This window comes from Bufo bufo, chromosome 10 (assembly GCF_905171765.1).
Source record: "Bufo bufo chromosome 10, aBufBuf1.1, whole genome shotgun sequence".
Lineage (NCBI taxonomy): Eukaryota > Metazoa > Chordata > Amphibia > Anura > Bufonidae > Bufo > Bufo bufo.
The window spans coordinates 29148279-29168904 of record NC_053398.1 but is presented as its reverse complement, the minus strand read 5'-3'; the positions used below and the strand labels follow the sequence as shown (position 1 = coordinate 29168904).

The 20626-nt window shown below is 41.2% G+C and overlaps 1 protein-coding gene across 1 annotated transcript in view; it reads right to left on the bottom strand.

Moving 5' to 3' along the window:
- The window catches only part of KIF18A (kinesin family member 18A), a 124281-nt gene that overhangs the window by 18542 nt on the left and 85113 nt on the right, over positions 1-20626 (bottom strand). Inside the window, exons 10-14 of the mRNA XM_040410327.1 lie at positions 18136-18298; positions 15877-16041; positions 14567-14688; positions 12110-12348; positions 8598-8687 (exon numbers count right to left, since the gene is read on the bottom strand). Coding sequence (XP_040266261.1) covers positions 8598-8687; positions 12110-12348; positions 14567-14688; positions 15877-16041; positions 18136-18298 — 779 coding nt within the window. The remainder of the gene's footprint in view (positions 1-8597; positions 8688-12109; positions 12349-14566; positions 14689-15876; positions 16042-18135; positions 18299-20626) is intronic.

The window sequence follows — 20626 nt, the reverse complement described above, 5'->3', positions numbered from 1 at the left end:
CAGTCCTCAGTGCACGGCTCCTGGGGCACTTCCTGAGCTGTAGTGGGGGGGCGGCGGTACCTCTGCTGTGACTGATGGAGTCTGAGAATCCTGCCCCTTGACTACACGTGCACGCTCGTGAGGCTACTAGACTATCTAAAACACTAGCAGTCTCAGCGGAGCAGACCCTCTACAGCTCGTGACAACCTATGGTAAGTGGTTGCCGCGATTTGTATCTTACAGGAGAGAATCAGCAAAGGACATTGCAGGCGGATTCCTTATGTGCGCACTTGAATAGCAAATCTTGCTATTCTTTTATAGAAAAGAATCCGCAAAACATGTTGCGGACGTGTGAATGGACCCTAAGTCCTAATTCCAGTCAAAACCTAAGAATCCAGGTTCGAGTGGAACAACAATGATGGTTCTTAAGTGTTTAAAGGGGTTGTCTGATACCTCCCTCTAATTTAATCTAATTAGTAAGCTCCGAACCCCCCACCCCCCCAAAAAAGAAAAAGAAAAAACACTCATCTTTTTCTATGCATCCTTTCCAGAGCCAATGTTCCTGTCGCTGGTGCTTCTGGTCAATGCTGAGACCACTGAATGGCAGCAGTGGTCAATGTGACCACGGACGGGATGCCGTCACTTTTGGTTTGTCAGGGCCCGAAAGCGGTTGGATGGGCAACCGCTCAGTGCTGAAATGGAGGGCTGTTGAAAAGGTGAGAGGGCATTTTCTTTGTTTTGGAGTTCTCCTTTTCCGGGGGCGGGAGGGTTGAGCAGACATTAATATTGATGACCTATCCTCAGGTGCCATGAGTCAGACCCCCAACAATTAGATATTAATGACCTATGCTGAGGACAGGTCATCAATATTACTGGCTGCACAACCCCTTTAATAAACACTGAACTTTACAACTATGCGATGCAGATTTTCCATCCGGAATTACAGTAGCAGAAAAAGAAAAAAAAAAAAACAATCAGTGGAGAAAAGGCAGCAAAATCGGCATGTTACTAAATGTGTATTTTGCAGAGAAATCCACAACAGATATTTTTCATTTCCATGTGTGGACGTGCCCTTTAAGTTTGATTTCTGGGTTTTTATTTTTTTTCAGTGAGACATAATGGCTAACATATGCAATTGTATTGGCATACATGGCAGATGTCCAGGCAGCCATAGTTTACATAATGTATTTTAAAAGTATGTATCTTGGGGATTGTGGTTCTGCAGACGTGTGTGCATCTATAGAGCCATGCATACGTAGAGTATTCATACCTCATATACACTGCTTATATTACCTAGGATTGCCAAGATGAAAGTCATGAACAGTAGATAAGTCCTACAATCATGGGTTTCAAATACTCAAAGTTACTAAACCCTAAACATGTTATTCTCTTAGTGCAATCTAAAGTAATTGGACCATGACCATAACATTCTTAATACGAATAACTTCAGGACCAAGTGATTTCCCGTTTTTTCCTCCATTTTTATTTTTTTTACTCCCTGCCTTCCCAGAGCCATAACCTTTTTTTTTTTTTTTTTTAAACATTTCATTTCACATTGCCATATGAGGCACTCTCCTTTTTGCCTATATACTGCAGCATAGGCTACTATTAAAGAATAATGTAGAAGATTTAGCATACAGCTTGTCTGCCATCTTGCCTCCTCTTTAATATGGTTCTCCTAATTCAGCCGACATTTCCGATCATGCGTCTGGCTTTGCAGAGATAGAATGCAACAAGTAGTAGATCTGGTCGGCACTCGGGCTTGTGGTGTTACACGTGGAAGGGATGTGTTCCCAGTCCTTTCTGAGAGCAGATAAATAAAAGCATATTGAAGAAAGCGAGTGCAGAGATACAGAGAATGTAGACTTACACTGCAATTGCCCCATTTTGAGTCCTACCTAGGGGCAGCAAGTGATAGACCAGTGACATAAGATACACCGCAGAGTCTCAGTGTGAGTTATGTGATACAGCTTCCGCCAGTCTCCTGCTTGTGAAAGCTTCCTCCCTGTCAGCTCTTAGAAGCAGGCAGCAAGGAAGAGCAGTGTGAAGCAGCATCTAATAGGATACACTGGAGAGTCTGCACACAGCATAGACAGATATACAGTACAGACCAGTTTGGACACACCTTCTCATTCAAAGAGTTTTCTTTATTTTCATGACTATGAAGGCATCAAAACTATGAATTAACACATGTGGAATTATATACATAACAAACAAGTGTGAAACAACTGAAAATATGTCATATTCTAGTTTCTTCAAAGTAGCCACCTTTTGCTTTGATTACTGCTTTGCACACTCTTGGCATTCTCTTGATGAGCTTCAAGAGGTAGTCCCCTGAAATGGTCTTCCAACAGTCTTGAAGGAGTTCCCAGAGATGCTTAGCACTTATTGGCCCTTTTGCCTTCACTCTGCGGTCCAGCTCACCCCAAACCATCTCTATTGGGTTCAGGTCCGGTGACTGTGGAGGCCAGGTCATCTGGCGCAGCACCCCGTCACTCTCCTTCATGGTCAAATAGCCCTTACTTTCAAAGTTTTCCCAATTTTTCGGCTGACTGACCTACCTTCATTTCTTAAAGTAATGATGGCCACTCGTTTTTCTTTACTTAGCTGCTTTTTTCTTGCCATAATACAAATTCTAACAGTCTATTCAATAGGACTATCAGCTGTGTATACACCTGACTTCTCCTCAATGCCACTGATGGTCCCAACCCCATTTATAAGGCAAGAAATCCCACTTATTAAACCTGACAGGGAACACCTGTGAAGTGAAAACCATTTCAGGGGACTACCTCTTGAAGCTCATCAAGAGAATGCCAAGAGTGTGCAAAGCAGTAATCAAAGCAAAAGGTGGCTACTTTGAAGAACCTAGAATATGACATATTTTCAGTTGTTTCACACTTGTTTGTTATGTATATAATTCCACATGTGTTAATTCATAGTTTTGATGCCTTCAGTGTGAATCTACAATTTTCATAGTCATGAAAATAAAAGAAAACTCTTTGAATGAGAAGGTGTGTCCAAACTTTTGGTCTGTACTGTATAGACAGTCATGGGAGTTGTGGAACTGCAGCTAAGCATTGTAGGGACTGACTATATCTCTGCACTTCTGGTCGTTTAGAGAAGGAAGAAATGAGAGCAGTGTGAAGCAGCATCTCAAAAGATACACTGGGCAGTCTGCACACAGCATAAACAGATATATATACAGTCAGGGGAGTTGTGGAAAGACAGCTAAGCATTGTAGGGACTCACTATATCTCTGCACTTTTGGTCATTTAGATAAGGCAGAAATTATATCTTCTGCAGTGCTCCATGCATAAGGAGACATACAGGGAAATAAGGAAAGCGAAGCTTGGTGGGGAGGGTTGTTGTCTGTGAGATGCCAGTAGAGTCTGATAGATACTGATATTATCTTGCAGCTCACAAGCGGTCAGTCACACAGCAGTGCTTCTTCAAATAATCTATAGTCTGTTATAGGTTTAAAAATATTTAAAAGTGAATCAAAAAGTCTAGAAGCCAGAACACTGACAAAAATGGTTGCCTCAACTCTACAAAGACGTTGGGTGCACTCAAGAGAACTCTGTACTGAAAGAAGAGATGTTCTGTCAGGAGGAGACAGCCCACGCTTTAACCAAAACATGAAATCCAGAAAGAAGTAAACAAACTGCTAGTGATTAGCTTTATGATATGCAAGTTAGCAAATTCCCTCGTGGCTGGGTTTGATGAATTGAAAAACAATTACCATTTTGCATGGAAACTAGACACCTACATTAAAAATAATTAGTTTTGTGGGACTTGAGAACAACACTCATAATGACTATTAGTGGATAGTACATGTTGACTGCACATACCACCATTTACAACACAGCATATAAAGATATTAATACCGCCAATCGTTACCATTTACCAACGGATACACAGTGATATACGACAGGACTAAAGGCCCCTTTAGAGTGCCCGGTGTATGATTGCTCGTTAGTGATAATCTGACTGTGTAAAGGGGCCGCTGATTACCCGATGAACAAGCAAAACGTTGGTGCAGACACCTAAATCATCATCTGCCGGCAGCAGATTGTGGTGTCTAAACTGAACTCTGCTTCCGGCACGCAGTCAGTTTGTAGGAGGACGAGTGATGGCATTAGTGATTGCTCCTCTCCATACTGTAAAGGAGATCGCTGCATGTAAATGCGGCGGTCTCCTTCACTGACGTGCAGGCGACTGTCTGGAAGGAACTCTTCTGAGTGTAAAAGGGCTTTAACCCCTTAAGGACACAGCCTTATTTCACCTTAGGACCAGGCCATTTTTTGCAAATCTGACCAGTGCCACTTTATGTGGTGATAACTTTAAAACGCTTTGACTTATCCAGGCCATTCTGAGACAGTTTTTTCGTCACATATTGTACTTCATGACACTGGTAAAATGAAGTAAAAAAAAATAATTTTTATTTATAAAAAAAATTGGAAATTTACCAAAAATTACAATTTCTCTACTTCTATAATACATCGTAAAACCTCCAAAAATAGTTATTACTTTACATTCCCCATATGTCTACTTCATGTTTGGATCATTTTGGGAATGATATTTTATTTTTGGGGACGTTACAAGGCTTAGAAGTTTAGAAGCAAATCTTGAAATTTTTCTGTAATTTTCAAAAACCCAACTTTTAGGGACCAGTTCAGGTCTGAAGTCACTTTGCGAGGCTTACATAATAGAAACCACCCAAAAATGACCCCATTCTATAAACTACACCCCTCAAGGTATTCAAAACTGATTTTACAAACATTAACCCTTTAGGTGTTCTACAAGAATTAATGGAAAATAGAGATACAATTTCAAAATTTCACTTTTTTGGCAGAGTTTCCATTTTAATAATTTTTTCAATTTTTTTCGACTGCCTCCTGAGTTGTGATAGGAAGAGCATGGACACGCCCCCTGAGCTGCAGCAGAAAAGACACTCCCCTTGAGCTGCCAGCTTGATATAAATCTAGCAGAGCAATGAATGGAGAGATCTCTGGACCCATGTGAGATACAGGGCTGGTTCTAGCTTCGTTAGAAACAGATTGTCATGTGCTATATGATGTCTGATTTTAATTTTTTACGGTAGTCATGGGATAACCCATTTAAGATTTTACATGGCTGCCTTTTAATGTTTGTATTAGGGTCCACTCAAACAACAGTATTTTCAGTCAGCATCTGATCCGCATTTTTGGCAGATCGGGATGCGCTTCTGTTCATTTCAATGTCTGTTCTGTGGCCCCGCGTAAAAAATAGAACATGTCCTATTTTTGTCCGTTTTGTGAACAAGAATAGGCATTCCTAACAAAAGGCGGGAGATGATGATCTGTAAAATGTGGAATGCACACGGGCCGGTGTCCATGATTTGCGGATGGCAAAACGAATAAGTCATGTGAATGGACCCTTAGATGAACGCTAAACCTAGAAACCTGTTTGTCACCCTGCAGGATTTTCTATATTTCCCTGAACAGTCTTGTAGAAATCCTACAGAGGACTCAGGGGTTAATCTGCTGCTTTGTTCCATTTTCATCTGGGGAACTGCTAAAGAGGCAATACTAGATCAACGGGATGGGCTTTATTATTTTTCTTTGTCCTTTTGGGAAAAAAAAAGGCAGAGGGGGAGGTTCCTGCTATAGCCTGTTGTCTTACAGCCACACACTATAGTAAAGAGGAGGAGGGGGACAAGGCTGAGCTTCTGGGAAACAGAGATTTTTCTTCACATAGTCCGCAGTTTTAATTGTCATACGAGGACAAGATAGGATGAAAGGAGAGGAAGAAATTAAAGGGGTTGCCCGAATTTTCAGTTTTGATGACCTATCAGATCAGCGGGATCCGACTTCCGTCACCCCTGCTGAGCGCCGCCGCCTCTTCCTAGGCCATTCATTTGTCACATGCCCTAGGCGCAGCTCAGTCTCATTCAAGTAAACAATACAAAGCACAGCCGCTATCTAATAGACGGCGTTGTGCTTAATGAGCTGTGAAGATGCTGCCACGCCACTCACTGGAGCACTGCGACCACGTCAAGCAATTGATTGGTCTCAGACCCCAACCTATCAGGTAGGTAATTTATTCATTTTATTTATTTTTTGCATTTTTTAGGTTAATTATTTCTTTAATGGGAGCCTTCCAGGTCGGATATGCTACCCTCTGTAAGGGCAGCATAATGTAGTGACAGATACCGACTATAATGGGGTCCGTTAGGTTTCCGCTCAGAAGATGATTTTGGAGCGGAGACAAAAGTTGTGCGCGCAGGACTTTTGTCTCCGCTTCAAAAATAATCTTCTGAGCGTAAACCTAACGGACCCCATTATAGTCTATGGGGTCCGTAGGCTCCGTTCGGCTCAGTTATGTGCCGAATCCGTCCTTTCCATTCTCCTGCTCCTATAATAGAGCAGGAGAATGGAAAGGCTGAACGGTGATGTGAATTCAGCCTAATTTAAAATTTAGCATAGCCACTGAGTTATTCAATAAAATGTATATCGCCACCTGCTGTTTGTTTTTTTCTCATTTATTTGTCCGGCTCACCGAGATGGACAGAAACCCCCTAAATTCATACACTATAGATGTTTTCTTGGATCTCTTGCGATATAAAAAGCACGTGATCCTGCCGCCGTTCTGCATTGATAATTCATAACGGACATAAGACAAATCTGATTTTAAAAATAAATAAATAAATAAAGGGAATCTCTATTGCTTTGTCCCACAGACCATGAGTTTTACCCTGTGTTCATCATTAGTGGTCATCGTTCCTGCCCAGGAGCACCGCTAGATTTGTAATGTAATATGCATTCGTACTGGGAAGACAACAATGTCTACAAGACTCTTACATGAAATATTGAGCAACGCAGCTGTAAATTCAGCAGAAAATACTGTAATGCACAAAACCGGATATATATTTTGATAAATGCAACAGAGGGTCTAAAGGCTCACAGATGAAGCCACTAAAAATAAGGTGGAGGAAATGGCCAAGTAAAAAACACTTTAGCATTTTTGTTGACATGTGAAATCCCTACAATTATAATGGATATTAAATATGGCTCTCTAAATATGGACTAATGACCACAGTTTAACAGGTGGCCTTGGGTTTGTAATTTCCGCGCATCGTCCACCTTCCGTTCTAACATATTGAACTGATTAAGGCTGAGAACCGGTTCCCCAGAAGGTGCAAGTAGATCTATATAAATCTTCATTTATATTGAGGGAACTTTGGGAGTTAATTTTTTAACAATAGGAAACTGTGAGGTTTGTCCTTTCCAGTTTTGTTGCGACTCTTCTTGTCAGCACATTATTAAACCTTCCAGGGTATATTCTATTTGGGATTAACATCTTTAGGTTTCTGGTTACACGGCTTAGAAAGTCGCCCTCAAAACAAAAACACATGTAATATACACTCATTGAAAAAAAAAATAAAAAAAAATATTGCACCGAGAAGGAGGTGTTGGAATGGAATTTTAACTTCTTATGTGCAAATCTAATTATGATATACCATATGTGAGCATTTATTATTGGGGAAGGCTCTATAGCACCATGCTGGGCACCTCTACTCTGGATACAAGATGAGATACGGTTGGGCATGCAGGCATACGGGTTCTGTATGGTATTCTGCGGCACATTCGCCCCCACAGATGTTGCAGCTGGGCCTGTAGATCCTGAACACTTGTAGGTCGCTGATGTTCCAGCTGGTCCCATAAATGCCCAATTAATAAATCTGGTGACCAGTGGGGCAAAGCAACCTGACATGAGCTGTGATCTGTGCAAATTGAATTCCCTCCCATTAAACCCCACTCACTTTTCTTGGCACTTGAGGCGTGTGCCATAATGTGCCTTTTTTTTTTTTGTTAGGCTACTTTCACACTAGCGTTAACATTTTCCGGTACTGAGTTCCGTCATAGGGTCTCAATACCGAAAAAAAAACAAAAAAAAACACTTCCATTTTGTCCCCATGGGGACAAAACGTAACTGAACAGAACGGAATGCATTTTGGTTGCGTTCTCATACCGGAGCGAGCAAACCGCAGCATGAAAGTAAAACATTTTCTCTGACACAATAGAAAACGGATCCGTCCCCCATTGACTTTCAATGGTGATCATGACGGATCAGTCTTGGCTGCGCTACATATAATACAAACAGATCTGTTCCTGACGGATGCAGATGGTTGTATTATCAGTAACGGAAGCGTTTTTTTTGCTGAACCCTGCCGGATCCATCAAAAACGCTAGTGTGAAAGTAGCCTTAAAAAAATGTGGCATAAGGGGGCCTTTAAGAAATTTCACCAGGAATGCTTTAAAATAAATCCCCCTTCCCAAGACAGTTACCATAATTGTGTATATTATTGGTTTTGCTATGTCTAAGGAGATTAGAAGTTTGTTTTTAATATCTTAGTCTGGAACTTTTTTCTAAAATGATTACTTGCATTTCTACTTTCTGATCTTGCAGATGTTCAATATCATTTTCCAGGTAAACACAAGAACCAAAAGGATAAAATAATTCAGACTCTCGCTATCGTTAATCGTATATTCAGAATGGCTGCAAGAAACGGTAAGAGACAACGGTCGCCAAGGGGCTGATAATGTGGCTGTCGCTGATACTCAGAAGAATACACTTACTGTCTTGTCCAGTGCACGGCTTGGCAGCTGGCACGATTTCGTTTGGTGCTTCGCTGCATATGGGCTGTTTTTTATTAGCCTGTTTCTCTCCTATAAGAAAGAAAAAAATAAATACAATTTTTTACATCCCGGTTGTGCAAATGGATAAGAACTATCCCATCAATACTGTAAGATTTAGTTTTAATTATTAGTGAGGAAATATTAATGAGTGACACAAAAAGATTTCACTGTATTCAAATATGTATTATACCTATTGAGTTGTTTTTTTATAAATCCATTACGGAAGTTCATATTAGTACAGAAGGACCGGGGAGTGGTGAATACAGCATTCCCTATACGGGCTCTGTAAGAAGATGATTTTGGAGCGGAGACAGAAGTTGTGCGCGCAGGACTTTTGTCTCCGCTTCAAAAAACTTCCTCTGAGCGTAAACCTAAGTCCTGCGCGCACAACTTTTGTCTCCGCTCCAAAATAATCTTCTGAGCGGAAACCTAACGGACCCCATTATAGTCTATGGGGTCCGTAGGCTCAGTTATGTGCCGAATCCGTCCTTTCCGTTCTCTTGCTCCTATAATAGAGCAGGAGAACGGAAAGGCTGAACGCTGATGTGAACTCAGCCTAATTTAAAATTTAGCATAGCCACTGAGTTATTCAATAAAATGTATATCGCCACCTGCTGTAGCCTCAGGGAAGGAACTGCGCATGCGCAAGTTCGCGCATCGCAAGATTACGGTAATCTAACTGTGAAGAAAGGAGGAGATTCGGAGGACGCAGGCGGTGCTGGGCTCCTTCACAGGGGGCGTGGCTGGGCACGAAGAAGGTTAGTACAGCCTCTTGGGCACCTTACCAGGGTCATTTACATATCTCTAAAATCATTTTTTAAGCACAATAAAAGGACACCGCTTTATGGGACCGGTATATTGCAGACATGCTAGCGGCGATCTAGCCGTGCATGTCCGCAGCTCTATAGGCTAAAACAAGGTGACAGAATCCCTTTAATATTGGTGTTCTGAGCTGAGGTCTTATTAACATTGACGGTCTGAGCTGAGGTCTGCTTTGGGGTCTTAGTAACCTTTGGGGTCCGAACTAAGGTCTGTTGAAAAATATATTTTTTATTTTCCTCCTCTAAAACCTAGTTGCTTCTTAATAGCAGGTGCGTCTTATATGTCAAAATTATGGTACTTTAATATTTTTTTTTTTCACTTTCATTAAAGGGAACCTGTCACCGGGATTTTGTGTATAGAGCTGAGGACATGGGCTGCTAGATGGCCACTAGCACATCCGCAATACCCAGTCCCCATAGCTCTGTGTGCTTTTATTCTGTAAAAAAAACGATTTGATACATATGCAAATTAACATAAAAGAGTCATATCTTACTTGTGTGACCAGAGAAGAGTCATATTTTCAAGCTCTGACTCCTCTCAGGTTAATTTGCATATGTAACAAATCGGTTTTTATACACAATAAAAGCACACAGAGCTATGGGGACTGGGTATAGCGGATGTGCTAGCGGCCATCTAGCAACCCATGTCCTCAGCTCTATACACAAAATCCCGGTGACAGGTTCCCTTTAAGTCTTTACTCTTCAGAGTGCTTGGAAGCTGAAGGCATCTGTGTTGGTCCCATGTACATATGTGACCGCACTGCTGAGAAAAATTAAGTTTTAATAAATGCAAATGAGCCTCTAGGAGCAATGGGGGCATTGCCATTACACTTAGAGGCTCTGCTCTCTCTGCAACTGCCGTGCCCGTTCCACTTTCATTGACAGGGTCAGGTATGATTATGTTTTTCACTGCCTGGCCCTGTGAATCCAAGAGCAGAGGGTGCGGCAGTTGCAGAGAGAGCAGAGCCTCTAGGTGTAATGGTAACGCCCCTGTTGCTCCTAGAGGCTCATTGCATATACTAAAACATCATTTTTCTCAGCAATGCGGGCACATATGTACATGGGACCAACACAGATGCCTTCAGCTGCCAAGTGCACATGTAACAGGTCAGCCAGTGTCATAGGTACAAATCTGCTGACAGATGCCCTTGGATTTCACTCCAGATTTATCACTGCAGCTAGTTAGGGGGTGGCATAAAAACCTAGAATAACATTACAGACAAAAGTGCTAAAAAAAAAAAAAAAAAACATGCGCCGTTTGATACATTTGGTGCAAGGTATGACAAAGACTCAAGCAGAACTGACCAAGTAATAACCTTATGATAAATCCCCCCATATGCATTTATAGGACGAAAAGGAGTTGCTTAAAACTATAAAGATTTGTTCAGATCAGTGATGTGGCTTCAATTTATAATGGAAGCCACAACACTCTACCAGATCCATTGTACCATGAATACAGACAAACCACTTTGACTAACTGTAGGGGGTACATCGGGTCCGCAGAGGCGTCCATCTTTTTGGCAAGAAAAATAGCTCTGCAAGAAGTGCTACTTTTGCTGTCGGTTATGGTGGGAACTATGACGAGGAAGCAGACGCAAACAGAGCCGAACAGAGTCTTTAACAGCAGCTTGCCAATGGCTTCTAAGAAGCAAATAGTAAAACAAACTAAAAAAATATATTAACCTCCTAACAGTCATGTTAAAATTGGAAAAACGCTCCAAAAAATGTAACTTTTTTAATTGTGTGTCTGCAGTAAATCTTGTTGGCGCACAACTCAGGGGACACTATTGTATTTTGAATTCCTTAGTGACATAATTAATTTTAGCCTTAAGAACTAATAATATTTTCCCCCTTTGTGTTCTAGCAGCCATAACTTTAAAAAAATTTCTTCAAATTTTTTTTAAATTATTTTGTGAGATTAGTTGTAGGTTTTTTAGCAACCATTTTGGGGTATAGAATTTTTTACATTTTGTGGAATTTATTTACGGCATTCATTCAATGTTGGGTACAAAAATAAATAAAAATTATTATGTGGGTCAGTACAGATAATACCACATTTCTATATATTTATTTTACTATTTCATCTTTTCTCCTGCAGCCTGTCAGCTCTGCAGCTGCTCCCTCATTCTCCCCCACACTGACAGGGAGAGGGACCGCTTTCAGAAAATACCAGAATAACGGCAATCTGTTCAGAACATGGGAAGATATCAATGATAGAAATTGGGATGCAGTGAATAGAGCTGAAAGTGAAAGTAAAAGCAGGTTTTAACAGTGATTATTCCCGACTCGATTTCTAACAGTGATATCTCCTGTTTATCTTGGACGAAAGTCAGGAATGCCAGCTATCAAACAAGACCAGTTACATGTTTCTAGCTGCTACCATTCAGGAGATAGCAGCATCTAAAGCAGCCCTCCCCCCTCCACTTTCTGCACAAGCTCAGTTTGGGAAGAACAGTTAAGTACTTTTCCCACAGCCCGAGCTGGACTACAGGTGGTTAAAAAAGGATAAAAAAAATAAAAAAATCACAATCATGCCAGGATCTATAACTAATGATCCTTGACCAGTGTTAATCAAAAGGTGGAGCTTCATTTTAATTATCATATGAAACTATGAAGCAGAACAGATCTTACTGCATGGCGTTGTCTGGGTGTACGCCAGATGAGGAAAGGAGAGAATAGATGTAATATCTGGTACATCAGCTTTGTTCGGAACTTCGACAATTGTCTGGTCGGCCCATACGACGGCCTTCTCTCTCTGGACCAGGTGCTTGAGTTCCTGGAAATCAGACTCTATGACGGCATTCGCTAATCCAGCCTGTTGCAACATCTCATATTGCCTCCGGAAGGCAGGTAGAAAAGTATTGAGCAACCTAGAATAGCAAAAGGGAAAATAAAGAGTCATCAGTAAGATGGATTCCTTTTATCACTCTGCAACAGAACACACAAAACTAGTTATAAATGATAACATACTGCTACGTGTTAACATAGCTTTATTCGCTAGATTACTAAAGACTCTTTAGGATATGCAGGGTAACTGCCTCCAAGTATGAGGCCTACGGTAAGTAGTGTTGGTCCTGGATGAACGCTCAGTACAAGTATGCAGGGCATATGTAGTCCTATGTCTTATGATTTCAATGTGTATCATGTAAGGATTTATTTCCCCTATGGTGGCGTTGCAAGGGAACTCGCCACATACTGCTGAATTCACAGCAACCTGCGATTACCTTATATTCGAAAGATCGTAATAACTAAATAGTAATTGTATAATGTGGACAATGGCGGCTACTTTTTTTTTTTTTTATAAAAAGATAATGAATAGAGCTTTTTTGACTCCTTAACGATGACCTTTCACCCCTCCTGACACGCCTTTTTTAATACATTCATGCATTAACCCATGCAATAACAATTCTGGAGCATCTAGTCCTATGGCTTTGTGTTGCGCCATTTCTTAATTATCTCTACTAGAAGTTATGAATGTATTGCCAGCAGTCTGCAGTAAGGGTATAGAGGGGTGGTAACCAGTTGGGGGGTGTGTACCTGCACAGACTCACTATCCAATCAGTGCTGCCATTTTCAGACTGTGCAGGCACACCCCCCAACTGGTTACCTCCCTTCTGTACCCTTACCGAAGTCTAATGGCAATTCATTCATAACTTCTAGTGCAAATAATAAAGGAATGGCACAACATAGAGCCATAAGAAGAGATGCTCCAGAATTGTTATTACATGGGGAATGCATGGAGCTATTAAAACAGGCATGTCAGGAGTGGTGAAAGGTTAAAGCTAAAGGGGTTTGTCAAGGATCAAGAAAAAGTTGCATAAAAAACCCATAAAAGAACCATTGCTTATCCACTCCAGCTCCTCCTCGCCAGTCTTTGTTTAATGTGCGGCAGCAGGAACTTCATGTCGACATACTTGACTAGTGCAGCCAATGACTGGCTTCTGCAATTTCAGTGAGTGGCTGCGGCAGTAACATGTGTTGTCATGACGTCTCACGACAAAGACTGGTGCGGGGGGTGCTTTTTTTTTTTTATAGTTTTATGCATCCCTCCCTAAGCACTTTTCAGAGGTGTTTACAAGGAATATCCCCTAGCCAGAGGATAAGAGAAAAGCATCTGATCGATGGGGGTCCCGCCACTGGAACTAACAGAGATCAAGAGAGCAGAGGTCCCAGAATGCCCAATGACAGTGATGGCGAACCTATGGCACGGGTGCCAGAGGCGGCACTCAGAGCCCTCTCTGTGGGCACCCGCACTGTGAAAAGTCTATAGTGTACCAATATGCCTTAGACTTTTCCTGCCATTCATCAGCGCAGGGTGCACCATGAACAGCACAGGCAGGGCACTGAATGTAGGCAGGCTTTAATAGCTAAATGATAAAGTACATGGAATATATACTATATTGAACTATAGTATTCAGGTAAATTGCCGTGTTGGCACTTTACGATAAATAAGTGGGTTTTGGGTTGCAGTTTGGGCACTCGGCCTCTAAAAGGTTCGACATCACTGCCCTATGACATGGAGTGGTGGTGCGCTGACTAATGCTCGACTCACTTCCATTGGACTGCTCCTGAACAGCTCTCATGTGACCTCCAGCAATGCCACAGAAGTGAATGGAGTGGTGGTCACACGTGAACCACCGCTTTATTCTCATTAGGCAATCTTTAACTTCTGTTTTTGTGACTCCTGGTAGTTCCAGAGGTCCCACCAGCAATCATAGATGTATCCCCTATTCCTGTGATTGCTAACCTCCGGCACTCCAGCTGTGGTAAAACTACGACTCCCAAGATGTACACTTGCCTTGGCTGTTCTAAGAACTCCATAAAAATGAATAGAGCATGCTGGGAGTTGTAGTTTCCCCACAGCTGGAGTGCAGGAGGTTAGCCATCACTGGCCTATCCTATGGCCCAGGGATAAGTATTGTTAGTGGGGAAAACCCCTTTAAGCTTGATGATAAGCCACTATGCCATATTGAACTTCAGCAAGTGTTAAAAGACAAATTTTCAGCCAAACTTTTAATCAACTCCTGTAGATTCAAGCAAAATTTTATGAGAAACAAAATATAACATAAAAACCACATATGCACCTACTTTTCACTGTATCTATATTCACGTTCTTGAAGAGACAGGAGGAGATTCATGTGTTCAATCTGAGCTTTCAAATCTTTTACTTCTAGTTTTAAGTGGCTGCATTGTAAATCTTTGGAAAGCTCCTGAAACAGAGAAAAAAAAAATTTGAAAACTTACAGCTTTCCTGCAGACTGGAGCAACGCATACATCAACTTCCAGGCACATTTATCAGGGGGCGATTATGAAATGCCCAACTTATTCTAGGCCTTTACAATTAACTACTGGCTGGGGTAAATTATTCATGAAAATGTCACAGGAGCTATTTATAGAAAAGGATCATGGCTACTTTGCAAGAGAAGCTTATGAAATATTAACAAGTGAAATCTGTGAAGAATCAAAAACTATTGGAAATTAACTTAAAATAGAAAATATTACAATATTCAAATTCATCGCCTTCTACAATCGTTACACACGTCTGAGGCCTCAAAAAAAAGAGAAAAAAAAACAAAACAATGACCGACTTTCTGGTAGGCGTTCAGGAAATTATAGGATACTGGGAATAATTTTACATTATATTAAATTAAATAAGAATGTGAGATGATAATGCAGATTTAAAAGCAATGGACACCTTTGGCATTTAAAAAAAGATTTTTTACCTTGAGTACAAATAAGTCATTTATTTTTAGTTTACAACCTGCTCCTAGTTTTAAAATTTTATCATGTGAAAGTAATACATGATGGATGTAAGGCCTGTGTGTCCAGGATGCTGCAGTCTTCACTAGCTCTCAAGTAGGAGCACCGCTTCATTCCTAGACTGATTTCCCATTCTACATCTCCTCTCACTTGTACTGCCAGTCACCGATGCTGAGGAGTGTACGATTTCTCTTCTCCCCATTGAGCTTCCCTTTAACCTCTCATTCTCTCTATACTTGTACACAGCCTGTGCGAGTCTTCACCCCAAAAAATGCCTTGTACGCGCTTCTCTCCCCAACTGTGTGAGCAGTCTTCCTTGAATACATACCCCCTATCCACACTCTGATCTGCCATGTACAACTTCCTCCCCATCCCTGCTGCTATCTATAATACTAAGAAAAAGAAGGGAGGAACAAGGAGAGCTTTGCAGAAGCAAGATGGTAGGAAATTATTGAAGACAACAATTTAGAAAATTATTAAAATTTTGCAGTGACATTCATAAAATGGTAAGACTACATGTACGGTCATACAGCAAAAATAATACATATTCTATAAAGTACGAGTATCATTCACTAAGATGAAAGCCTTGAAACAAAATATAGAACATTTTAGTCAATAAGCCAAAGCCCAGATCTTACCACTGGAATCTGCTTGTCCGGACCCAGCAATTTCATTTCATTTTCCAGACGATGGAGCCAATTTGTGTTCTCCTCAAAACGTTTCATCTCCTCTTGTTTTCTCTTCTGTATAATGGCCTGTTTGGCCATCAAAGCCTCCAGTCTGTGATCCCTCTTCAGAGTTGCCTACAAAACAGACGGCATTAAACTACAATATGATGAGTTTCCACAAACAAAACTAGTGACCTCTAAAAATTCTGCCTTTGAAAAACATTTGGATACCATCATCGAAGCAAAAATGACTGTCCTTCCTCGAGCATCACTTTTACTTTCTATAGATCCAAAATACTATGCAGAGTAATTTCTTAATTTATCTATAGCGGTTGGTGCTCAATTTTTTTATTTATTGCTCTAAATGCAATTTGTTGCCAGATAATAATACAATAACATTCTGATCGCCACCACTAGGGGGAGCTTTATTATTGAAGTCAGCTTATGCAGTGAGCATATATATATATATATATATATATACATATATATATATACACACACATATATATATATATATATACACACACAACTCCCAGCATGCCCTGACAGCCAGAGGCCACAGGTCGCCCAATTTAAAGGGGTTGGTCACTTTAGGAAATCTTTAAAGGGGACCTGTCGCCAGGATTTTGTGTCTAGAGCTGAGGACATGGGTTGCTAGATGGCCGCTAGCACATCCGCAATACCCAGTCCCCATAGCTCTGTGTGCTTTTATTGTGTAAAAAAAAACGATTTGATACATATGCAAATTACCCTGAGATGAGTCAGAGCTTGAAAATATGACTCTTCTCTGGTCACACAAGTAAGATATGACTCTTTTATGTTAATTTGCATAAAGGGCGGGAAGTACAAAAATGCATAATACTTATTGAATTAGTTTGCAAATGAAATTAAAAGCGTAATTTATATGTTTAGGGTAGCACAATGAACATTTAGAAACGCTCAGTGAGGGTAGCATAGTAGAGGTGACAGATTTCCTTTAAAAGCTATGTAAACCTTTAGGGGCAATATTTTTTTTTTATTATTATTAGTGCTAATCATTATGAGCTAAAAATAATTTTTTCAATTGGTCTCTTAAAACTATTGAGCCCTTTTTTCTGTATAGAGCCGAGATGCCCTACTAGCAGGATCTGAATTTTTTCTCTGTTCCATCAGACAGGGAATAACATGACTTTCGTAAATAGGGAACCTGGCTTTTCAAGAAGCAAAAGACTAAGACACTACTAAGCTTATTAAATGCATGTTTCCAAAAGTGAGTAACCTATTTAATATTAAGCCACAAGCAGAGGAATAACTTGAGGCTTCTAGGCTCCAATGCAAAAACCTGTAAATGGCCCCCAAAGTATCACGTGTACTTTATAGTACTGGTCTCCTTCTGTGGAGCAGAGGGATCTTCTGGGTCGCCTTTGAAGCCCTGGTGTGCCTGCATCCTCTGCACCTCTTCATTGTGACACCCCTGTACACAACGTCTATCATACTCCTCACACAATCTCATATCTTTTTCTATGATTTTTCACCTCACTATATGCAAAATTGGCACATCCAGTGATTGCAGGGTGAGTGGGGTACAGGGGGTTAGAATAAATTCCTGACAACCGAGCAGATCTCAGCGTCATCCAACTTCTTGGGAATTCCTTTTGGCATATCGCTCGGTGGAGCTGCTGTCTCTATAGTTACTCTGACGTCATCTCAGGTCCACAAACAGATTATAAAAAAATATTAAATGGAAACAGCTGCCAAGTAAAAAAAAAAATATATATAAAAAATCCAACCCTATATTGTCAGGTGGCAGGTTGCTACTTTACGTCCTGTAAATTCAAGCTTTCATTTTAATATGTGCTTGAGATCGTCAGCATGTTCGCAAGAAGAAAAAAAAAAAAATTCTAAATCAAATACACCGGCATATGGTCCTCTCACCAATTCTGAGTTCTGTAGCAAAACTTTCAAGAATTAAGGCAGTTCAGAGATGCCAACCATATGTCCATTGAAAGCAAACAGTCATGTTCGTTGAAAACCTCACCACACATCTATCGAGTGTATGTAATCTTTTCGTGAAATGTATTTCCTTTAAACCATCGTTGCTGCGCAGGAGAGGAGACGCTACAAGTTAAAACCATATGGCATTTAATCAAGTTTAAGCCTTCTGACATTTTTAATTTCACAAAGTCTGCATAACTTGGCAGGTTGAGGAGTCGCACTATACTTGGTGACATTCACGTCTGAAGGACTCACCTTTAGCGTCTGCTCATGGGAGCACATCATCTGAATCTGCTCGTGGTACTGCCTCTGGTAAATGGCCTTTAGTTCTGTTTGCTTCAGACGCATCTCCAGGTTGCAGAACTCGGTCCGGATTTCTTCTCGGTTTGTAAAAATGTACTGGAGAAGTTCTTGGCACCTGCAAATCAGAGGAGGAATTATGTTTGAAGGAGTTTTCCGGGACTTCGGTTGGGGTTACACGGCCATCTTGCCTGAAACACCCGATGAGCGATCAAAGATCGCTGCGTAGCTGCGCAACCACTGGACTAAATAGGGTTGCAGCACGATTTTCAAGTTGCTACAACCCCAGAATCGCAAAGAAATCCAGCACTGTTGGATTTTGCCATTCTGGGAACGCAGCAACTTGCGAGTCAGTTAATAAGCCTGTTGAGTGACTCAATTAGAGCATCACACATTTCACTAATCAGTGCAAGGCTCTTCTGTGGGCATCTATAGAGGAGGTCTTCTTTGTGCCGACTGCTATAGAAAGATGAAATTTTTTTGCAAAAATTGTCACCAGCTTACTCAGGCAAAGGGTTGGAGTAACATCTAAGGACAGAAGCGTTAGACTTAAAGGGCATCTGTCAGCAGACTTGTACCTATGAAGCTGGCGGACCTGTTAAATGTGCGCTTGGCAGCAGAAGACATCTGTGTTGGTCTCATGTTCATATGTGTCCACATTGCTGAGAAAAATGAGCAAATGAGCCTCTAGGAGCAAGGGGGGGGGTTACCATTACACTTAGGGCTCATTCAGACGGCCGTATGCTATCCGCAAAAATGCGGATCCGTTTTTTTGCGGATTAGATACTGACCCATTCACTTCTATGGGGCCCTTTTCTATTCCACGGTTCCGCAAAACAAATGAAACATGTCCTATACTTGTCCGTGAAAATCAGGAGATGGCCCCATTGAAGTCTATGGGTCCGCAAAAATACTGAATGCTATCCGTTTTTTTGCGGATCCGCAAAAAAACGGATAGCATTCAGTATTTTTGCGGACAGCATACGGCCGTCTGAATGAGCCCTTAGGCTCTGGTCTCTTGGCAGCTGCCGCGCCCTCTGCTCTTTGATTGACAGGGCGGGAGTGAAAACACGATCACACCTGCCTGACCCTGTCAATCAAAGTGCAGAGGGTGAGGCAGTTGCAGAGAGAGCAGAGCCTCTAGATGTAATGACAACGCCCCCGTTGCTCCTAGAAGCTCACTTGCACATATTAAAACATCATTTTTCCCAGCAATGCGGGCACATATGAACATGGGACCAACACAGATGCCTTCAGCTGCCAAGTGCACATGTAACAGGTCAGCCAGTGTCATAGGTACAAATCTGCTAAAAGATGGCCTTTACAAATGCACCAAATTGATCAAACATTGAGTGACATTTGATAAATTTACGGTGACGCAGGCTCTCGTGATAAATCTCCTCCGTGTAGTTAGAAGATGCTCTGGAATTTTTACATTATGTGGATACAAGCATTTACTATAACAGATTCATCAGGATTACTTCCAAATGGGAAGTAATCATCTTTTTACTGTATTTATTATTATTATTTTTTTTTTATAACCTTCCTGGGAAAACAGGAGAGATCAAATAGGAGCTATAATTTATGTCCTGACTCTTCAGAATGGAAAGAGGCCGTGTATTGTGTTAGTTCTAAGCCTGGGGATACATTTGAACAGCTCAGACACCAGCTGTGCGGCTCTGCTAATGTGCAACAGTAGGTTTTAATGAAAGTTGTAGACGGTTCCTGTAATTCTCAGTGCATTCCCTATTACGTGGATGGTGATGCTGCTCTGCTAAATTTTTAATACAGAAGAGTCTACAGCTTGTGGAAGGCTTGTGTTAAGGGTGTTCTGCGCCAGCGTCAGCAGCATCACGGTTAAGCTTAGGTATATACGTACAGGCACGGCTAATAATACACATACTATATTAAGTTCTATACAAATGCATCTTGAGACAATTGCAAGCATCTCAGACCTGAGTTTTAAATGGATAAAAAGGGGCTTTCGATTTAAAGGGGTTGTCCCACAAAAAATATTCTACAGTTTTCAAACCAGTAACAGGATCTGAATACTTTTGTAATGGCATGTCATTAAAAATTCTGCATAGCTACTGAACCAAATAATGAAATATATCAGTATAGCGCAACCTGCTGTTTGTTTTTCTTCTTATTTCTTTGTCCGGCTCACTGAGATGGCCGCACATGCTCAGTATTATCCTTCAACTGCCTCCTGAGCTGTGATAGGGAGATCATGGACACGCCCCCTGATGTGCAGCAGAATAGACACTCCCCCTGAGCTGTCAGCTTGATATAAACCTAGCAGAGCAATGAATGAGGAGATCTCTGGATCCATGTGAGGTACAGGGCTGGTTCTAGCTTTGTTACAGAGAGATTGTCATGTACTAATGGACGCCATTTTTTTTTACATTAATCACAGGTCAGGGAGAATCTGTGTCATGATCGCTTT